Raw genomic sequence first — 9,373 nt, forward strand, 5'->3', positions numbered from 1 at the left:
ATGTCCAAAAACGCATCGATCGATCACTAGTTCGTCGGAATTTCCTCGGAATATTCCGACGGATTGATGTTTCCTCGGAATTCCGTCGGTATATTCCGAGGAAATTCCTCGGGAAATTCCGAGGATTTCATTTTCCGTCGGAATTTCCGTCAGAATACCGTTGTTTTCTTGTAGTGGTAGGATATATTTCTTGCTTAAGAAAGTCAAGTTATATTAACTCTATGCAATCCTGCAAAAAAACGTGATATTATATATGAACAGTCATTAATGTTAAAATATACACTTGTCTATTTAATAAGTGGTCTGTGAAAATGAAATATAGTGTAAGCGACCTTAACATTCCATTTGTCGTGAATCATACACATACATATTGACATATTTTGTAGAAAAGGTTTATATCTTTACAAATTAAATGTTCATAGCTTGTAGAACAGGCAAACGTGATGTATATGTAAAGTCAATTAGCTTGTAGAAGAGTCAAACATGATATAGTTAACTGACGTATTATTATATGCTGGTTAACATGATTTAGTTTATAAAGATGTATAAATTAGTACAAAATATACCAGTAAACGATTAAGAAAAGAGCCTTTATATAAATGTACAACAAATAACCCTACAGTACATAAAACGCTTCAGACAAAAAAATAGATAAACGAAAACAAAAAATCTTAAGATTATGAATCAAAAAAATATAATAAGAATAAAACAAAGGCATCTTTTCCGGATAAAGACACGCATCATATAACTCTTCAGCCACTTTTTTCAGTCTTCGCTTTCTTGATCGTTACCGATGGACCATGATTGTTAGCAGAACTCTGGTAAAAGGCTGGCTCTATTTTTTCGATTGGGGATCCTTCACGTTTAACAGGAGCCTTCACATTAGATGTAGAGTCCACAGAAGAACTTTCGGTTACCAGCACACAACCCTGAAAAACCCGAATTGTTATTTAAACCTTAAAAACTTCGGCATATTCAAACATAGTTAGTTGAGTTCAATCCATATATTACCTCTTGCTCTTCGAACCGATGAGAAAAATCAGGGTAGAACGTATTCGAACCTACCTAATAATAAAAAGTTTAAAGTTTTCAACGTTTCCAAAATCAATATATAAAGAATCAGATAGATATTAAAAATACATGTACCTTAGGATATGAGGACACGTCAAACTCGTTTAGCATATATGGGCTGGTGATAATCTTTTGCATGTGAAGTCCATTGCATGTACCTTAGGATACTTTGATTGTCCAGCTCGTAAGTGTATCGCACCTTGATGTGAAATCGAAGGTACTATTTAGGTACTTTGCATGTACCTAATAATCATATCCTTTGGGTTGTAATCTAAAGACATTCTATATAAAAATTGGACGGTTAATATTTTCTAACATGTTTGCATGGATCTGCATCCAAACTTTTAAAGAGCCGTGTTTTGAGGAGGATCTCAATCACACCACTTATGCATATGCGCTCGAAAAATAATTTCCGAAACCGCATTGATCTTACCAACCAAAAATATATGTTAACATCAAAACCTTTAACATCAAAACCATTTTAAACAAATTGAGATCCTCCTCAAAACGGAGATGAGAACGCATGAGAACGCATGCGAGTCTGTTTATCACAGCCATCATCTGTTTCTTGGCCTTGCTCTCTATCACCACCACCGACGTCTGAACCACCACAACTGCCAAGGAGATGAAGAGTGCGATGAAGTCAAAGATGAAGAATATTATGAATGGTGTCGTTGATGCAATGTTGGCTTCTCCTAATGAATGTCCATCTGGAAGGTTGCTTGTGTCTTCTACGTACTGCCCCGGGACAGTGAAGATAGCTGCGAACGCCACGGTAGCTATCAGCACGGCGACGACAGTGGTTGAGTTGATCGCGTTGTTGAGACCTTCCGTGTGCATTTTGTTGAGCTGTTTTGCGATTCCTTGAACGCGTCTTCTGGTCTGGCGCGTATGCTCAAGCTGATTATGAACCTCATGCTTGATATCGCTCACTGTCTGTTTCAGTTCACGAGCAGGGTTAGTAGTCCCTGAGGGCTTAATGGTCTTGGCGCTGGGGACGCCGTGCTTCTGCAAGATGAGAGCCACCTCTGGATTCCCAACCTTCTCCGCTGTGTCGAGCGCCATTTCGCCTGTTCTGTTAACAGCTTTTGTGTCTGTTATGTTGTTGTCTAGCAGCAATTTGACGATATGTGATCTGCCTTTTCTATCTGCGATGTGCAGCGCAGTGTTTCCCTTTGTGTCTGCTATATTGATAGATGATCTATCCGCATTGATAAGCTCCTCTACGACCTCCACGTTTGTTCCTTTGGCTGCTATGTGAAGCGCCGTTTGGCCTTTCTTGTCCATCCTTATTGCGATAGCTGGCTCTGATGCTAATAGAGCCTTGACGACCTTCACGTGACCGTTTCTTGACGCAGAGTGTAACGCGGGTTATTACCGTAGCAAGCATATATACCTTACATAGAACGGCACGCAACAAGCTATTGCTCACAAGCTAATTCCCTATGCCTCTTACGTAGTCATCGAACACGAACACATCACGTACGGTTGGAGAATTGGATAACCAACATAAGCTCTTAAGAAAATAACACCCGGTTTACGTGAATTTATGTTTCAGAAGGACCACAAAAATTATGGAAAGTTTTGTTTGCATTTAAAGCTTCCGTTTTTTTTTAACATTGGTTCTCCAAATGACACGTGTGCTATTTTGTAAATAGAAGCCTCTCATGAAGCCACGTCAGATTAGATTTTTAAGGAAATTTTTTTAAGTGCTTCTCCTTTAATATATAGGGGATATGGTGTTTTTAACACCTTTGTATATATGTTTTTTAAAAGGTTTTCAGTCAGTTATCGAGTCTGTCTAGTCTATTCTTAATCCTTTCAGGTCCGGAGTAGGTTCATGAGCAAGAGAAGGGTGCATGAAGAAAAAAGTATAATTTGGAGTTTTTCACGCAGAACTTCCCGACCAAGTGGAGCACCCCGAGTGCTTGTTCCCGCGGCAGAGATTTTTAAAGAAACTACAAGTCATTACGGGATTTGCCCTAATTATCTCATCCTTTTCTCCCAGCCGCATGTGGCTTTGATATATCATATTTTTCTCTTTCTTTTTACATTCTACGCTAATTTTTACACAAGAAAACATATAGGAGACTTTGGTGCTTTTGGATTGTAAAAGGGAGACGGCTCCACACCTCTCGCCTTATAGAAGATTATCATGAACCCTCTCTTTATTCCTGTTATTCTTTATGCAGTATTATTCAGTAATCATGTCTGTGTTTTCTTGTTTTATGGCTGAGTAGTCGGCTAGCTTGTCTAGGGTTCTAGGGTGTTGATTTCGTGAGCTAAACATATATAATTGAATCCATTGATTGTCTTCATTCATAACTGCTCTTATTTCTTGCATTTAACTGGCCGCTTAATGTTAGATCCTAGGTTTAACCTGTTCACTAACCGTGTAATAGGTTGCTAGATCTGTTATGAATGAGCATTGCATCCCTAATCAACGAAAGTAGATATTAGGGTGTTTTGTGAACCTATCAGACTTGATCTTTATTGCTTGTTGTCACATCTTGATCCAAGCGAGAGCTTAGGTATCAAGATCGACTTGCAAAGGGGAGAGTTCCACGACAGTGGACTGTTCTACCTTGAGTGATCCGAGTTCTAGACATACGCTTAACTATGCTTGAATAATTGTTTGGCTCACAAGTATTAACACCCAATGAAGTAACCCTAGGCTGGTTTCTTTTTTAATTTGCATATTTTAATTAATCTTGTTACTTGTTTCTCACGAAACCCTCAAATCTTAAAACCCCTATATTGTTTTAGCTTGATATTGATCCTATAGAAATAAAGTGTAATCGTTGGTCTTGGTGGATTCGATCCTAAAGTGCTACATCGACATATCATTCGATTGTGGTAGTGTGCACATGTGCGTATACACGTAATATCAACAATGCATGATATTCATAATATTCCAAATTAGGAATGTTTTGAGTTAAATATGGCACTATTCAGAATATATACGCACTCACTAATATTATACGATTTTGGTAATGGAAATTTTAAGTTGAAACAGAATCATATAGTCTTTTTTTTTTCATTGACACTGATTGATTTTAAATTTATTTTTCGTTGACCAATATATCAGTTTTTTTCATATAATATTCCAATGAATCCGCTGTAAATTTGAATTACGAAAATAATTATAGCAAGTTTTGGGAATTAGTGTTAATTTGAATTACGCTAATAAAGATGGCGATTAGCAATCATTATTTACCCTATACACACGCCAATCATATATAAATATAAGGCCTTCTGCTACATTTCCTCACCACCGTCTCCCCCTCAATACATTCTTATCACAAACATTCTTGCAAGCACAACACTCATGGTGGGCTTTAACTCTGTTGCCGATTTAATTATTTTTTTTTCTTCAATATTTACTATTAAATATAGCTTGAAACAGCATAAGTGTGTAGCATATGGAATTGAAGCTGACAAGTTTAATGATTTCTACCAATGCCAATCCGCAGGTTTGTCTATTAAGCTTATGGAGAATTGAATGGGGTGAAGGTTTGTTTCACTTAATATGAAAATAACAACTTTGTTATATGTTAGTGTTGCGTGACTAAGAAAATATATGTGTTACTTTCTTGGGGGCTTCACATTTATTACAAACACATAAGGATCTCAAATGCTTTTCGATGATGACCTGCCAGAAATTCAGGATTTCATATCGAGGTGCTCAATTTTTTTTTACCTTTTTTTACCTTATAAGTTTGTCTTATCATAATGCTATTATAATTATTTGTATAAAAACTTTGAGTTCTTTTTTTTAATTCAGTTTTATATTTATATCATTCCATGATTCCACATGTGGCATGATCGCAAGTTATATTCGAAGCCCTCCTTTACGATTGGATGCAATCCCCAAAAAAACATTCCCGAAGTTTTATTTTATATCACTATGAAATTGTTGCTGTTTATTGATAACAACCATCTATTTTAAGTAGATCTACTTTCTTCATTTATTATATTTAACATAATAAAATTGGTTTGGTACGAACACACTTCCTATTGATTACACTGCTGCAATGTAGGAGATTATTGTATGAAATCATACCTTTAGCCCTTTAGTATATCATTGGTGGAAAACAATTCATATTTAACTACAAACGATAATTAATATTTATAAAAGATTCACTTATTTAATATATGGAATCATTTTCTGAGTAAAATTAGGTAATAATATGATTAAAATATTTTAAGTATCAGTATGATTTACAATTAATGCGCTTTCGTATTGCCATTTTTGGTCGACAATATTAAATCGACCAATTTATTAGTTGTGTGTTATTTAAACTATCCTTAAATAGCACCATTACGATTTTACTAAGAATCGTAAATCTATTTTTAATTTATTTTTTTCTTATATTTTGTTTCTTTTATATTTTCATAGTTTATTGTTTATGTTTCTTTATATCTTATATTTATAATTTATTTATGAAAACAATAATTCTATTACCAATGTTTCGTTTTATCTTTACTTCATAGTTTATTTTATATAAGTTTTTGCTTACTCTTAGGGATTCACTTCTACGAACTATACTTCAAGTTAACAAAACAAATACACAAATTTTTTTCTAAAAACGAAGCTTAATTTATATAGACAAACACAATTTCGGTTAAACTCATTATATAAAATGTAATATTTCTTTCTATGATTTTTATCTTTCTAATACCTATATATTTAAAGTGATAAACTATTTAAGTCTTCTCACTCCACGCAGGGCGTGTTATCATCTAGTTAATTTAATATAACAGGTCACGTTTAGTAATTTAAACGTGGATGATATTTGTATGTTATACATGTGGAAGTAATTTTAAGAAACCAATATTCATGTCGAAGTAATTTTAAGAAACAAACATTGAACTCGAAAATGTATGTATGGTTTCTTTCTTTTTTGTTGTTTAATGATTTACCATAAATATTTTGTAATCCCACATTGTGCATGACCGACTTAACACTGTTAGGAGTTCTAGGGTAATTTTTTTTACCCTATAAAATTTATATTCAGATAATATTTAAAATATTTTAAAATTTAATCAGTAATATTTTATATATTTTGAAATGAAAATAAAAATATATACACATCAAATAACCTAGGACCCTTTTCAATTTTATTTATTAAATTTATAGTTTTTTATATATAAAAAAATTGAATTCTTTAATTATTATTATACGTAGGACACATGCTTGGGCTCGAAGCGGTCAGACTGCTCGTCTCCTATAATGAGCCGGGCTCTGTGCACATGCCTGGTAAGTAAACAGTTATTTCTTGATTTGGTCTTGGCAAAAGGAGCTGGGTTCGTGATAAATAGTTGTAGCCTATAGGGTGTGGAAGAAAATCTCTGAATTACCTGAGGAGGAGAGTAATACGTCATTTCCCAGTTACAATTGTCGTCGTATAGCGTTACCTTATATTTTCTTCGTTATTTTTCCAATATGTAGTAAAAAATCTAAGCAAAAAAAAATACGTAGTAAAAATTATTATTTTTTGTAAAGAAACTTGCATTTTCTTTAGGATCAACTAATTTAGATGTGTATAAAAACTAAAAAGCATATACAACAAAAGGTTCTGTAAATTTAAGAGAAACTAAATTTTGACCCGCCTTTAAAAATGCGGATATATTTTTTGTTTTACATTTTTTTTTTGAAATTTAATTTTTATATTTATGTTTTTAGTTATATTTGTGTTTTTTTTCTATAATATTTCTCTTAAATGATTGATAAAAAGTTTTAATCTCTCTATATATTAATTGAGAAGTCGCTTAAGTGATTTCTGTTGATGTGTCGCTCATAGGAGAACTTTTCAAATAATTGTTATAATTTGATTGGTTGATGGTTTTTTATTTTTTTATTTATTTAATTAAAGTTTTTAAGAGAAAACTAACCCTAGAATTAACTAATGTAATATATTTTTCCAAACATACAATTAAACATCTTAAATATAGATGAATAAATATAATTTATGTATAGAAACAATTAAATACCATAGATTACATTATATAAATTGATAATATACATTTAAATACATATGATACTATAGAAATAATTATAAAATAGTTTTTAATATATTTATATTAATAGCGAATACAATAAATCATAGACTGCAGAAAACAAATTAATGCAAAGCTAATAATATTAATTAAACTCACTCATTTACTCTCTCTCTCTCTCTCTATATATATATATATATATATATATATATATTCTAAAATGTTTCAAATGAATGCAAAACAGTCAAATATATAATTTTTTTAAAAAAATTCATCATTTTCCAATGACAATGTGATATCATAGATAAATTATCACTTTTAGAAAGGATTGAAATATTTTTATACTTTAAAACATAGAAATTATATTGTAAGTCATTTAAAATTATATTAATCAAGAAATGTTATTTAATTCATCTATTAATATAAACATATGAATTAAAATTATTATATGGTAAGTCACTTAAAATTATATTATAAGGTAATTCATTAAAATTATTATATAGTAAGTCATTTAAAATTAAATTAATCAAAGTATTTTTCACATGCTTTTCCTAGACTTAATACTCTATTAACATAATTCATATAGCTTTGATTATAAAATTAGCATGTTTCTTTTGAATAGTAAAAAATAAAGGAGACATAAATAAAAAACAGGAGGGAAGAATAATAAAATATGTTTGTTGTGTTCTTAGTTCTGTTATATTCTTATGTATTTAATTTTATTTATTTGTCGAGATGCATGTTTTTTTGTGCTACTATAAATGTGAGCTAATTATTTTTATGTGTTTTTAAAACATTGTGATAAATTGAGCAAGAAAGATCAATAAAAATGACATGTTCTACAATTGTTAAAGTCAAAGATAAAAAAATATAATGTAAATTGCAAGTAGGATAAATTATTTAAAAATAATAAGATGTATATTTTGCGATATAATAAACTTTTAAAATGTACAATGATAAAATTTTATACAAATAAAAATATTTTATTTTGATATCATATTCGATCTCACATTAATATTAAGTATATATGCCTAAAATAACAACATTTTGTTATTTAAAAATTAAAATTATTTTTCTTATTAATTAATCAGATTTAATTAAAATAAGTATGTCTTAAAGGAAGAAATGGTTTGTTTAACCCATTTGAATTTTACGGTAAACATTAATCAAAAAATGAGTGAAAAAGTGTGATTTGACAAAATTATGAGAGTAATTACTTAGACTACTATTTTCCTAACACATGTTTTCAGGTTTACATTAACTAAATTTATCCATGGTTTTGCAGAGATAAATCATACTATATATTAATTTAGAAGTCACTTAAGTGATTTTATCTTAAGTATTGTTAATAGGTTAAGTTTTTAAAAATAGTTATAATTTGATTGTTTGTTGACGTTTATTAGTTATTTATTTTAATCAGATCTAAAAACAAAAATTAACCATAGAAATAATTAATATAAATTACCAAATAACACAAGTAATATTACAAATAATGATATGGTAACTAACCGTAGAATTGGAGAAATAACATATATGTTTTATCAATTTCTTTTTCTTTATCAATTATTTATATATAATTAAATAAAATACTATAACCTTTTTTTATCGAAAGAAATTTAATGGTTATATATTTTTATATAAAAGAATTAGTTTTGTAGATAAAGAATTATTAGAAATTTTTATGTTTTCTAAAGTCCACACAAAACGTTTACAAAATATCTTCATGATAAAAGCATTCGATCATTGTATTGGTCCTACACAAAAAAACTCTCTTTTAATTTCTTGTAAGCTAGAGCATTTCTGATATTTTTTACGTGTTAAAATAAAATATAAAATAATTCTACAACCAATTATGTGAATTAATAATAATATTGTTTTTTTCTGTAAGAAAAATATTTGTAATGACTAAAGTTTATGTTGTTGAACTATTTTAAATCTCACAGATCTTCTAAAGAAAAGATACTGAAATTTTTGATTATCCAACTATTTTAAATTTTAAATAAATTATAACAATGTAAACATAATATATATTTTTCATATAATATAATTACCTGAAAAATTGCCAGTAAATATCTAGTAATTATATTAAAATAGTTAAACCACACCTATATAAATAGGTCATATTATTGGTTTAATGGAATAGATCATATATTTAGGAGAACGGATGGGAGTAAAGAAGATACTAATTTGATTCCTGAAAAGAGTCTAAAATAAATAATTTAGAATTTAATAAAAAGGAAAAAAATATTGCGTAGTAATTAGAAAGCACAGCTTTTTAGCCTTATAGGGTTAAAAGGCTCGC

At 30.0% G+C, this 9,373-nt stretch overlaps 1 protein-coding gene across 1 annotated transcript in view; it reads right to left on the bottom strand.

The window, feature by feature from the left end:
- The window catches only part of LOC106338127 (ankyrin repeat-containing protein At5g02620-like), a gene marked incomplete at its 5' end in the record, with an annotated part of 5,300 nt that extends 2,858 nt beyond the window's left edge, over positions 1 to 2,442 (bottom strand). Inside the window, 3 exons of the mRNA XM_013777172.1 lie at positions 792 to 929; positions 1,012 to 1,065; positions 1,534 to 2,442. Of these exons, the coding sequence (XP_013632626.1) occupies positions 792 to 929; positions 1,012 to 1,065; positions 1,534 to 2,442 (1,101 nt within the window). The remainder of the gene's footprint in view (positions 1 to 791; positions 930 to 1,011; positions 1,066 to 1,533) is intronic.
- Positions 2,443 to 9,373: the final 6,931 nt, after the last annotated feature.

Source organism: Brassica oleracea, chromosome C4 (genome assembly GCF_000695525.1).
Source record: "Brassica oleracea var. oleracea cultivar TO1000 chromosome C4, BOL, whole genome shotgun sequence".
Lineage (NCBI taxonomy): Eukaryota > Viridiplantae > Streptophyta > Magnoliopsida > Brassicales > Brassicaceae > Brassica > Brassica oleracea.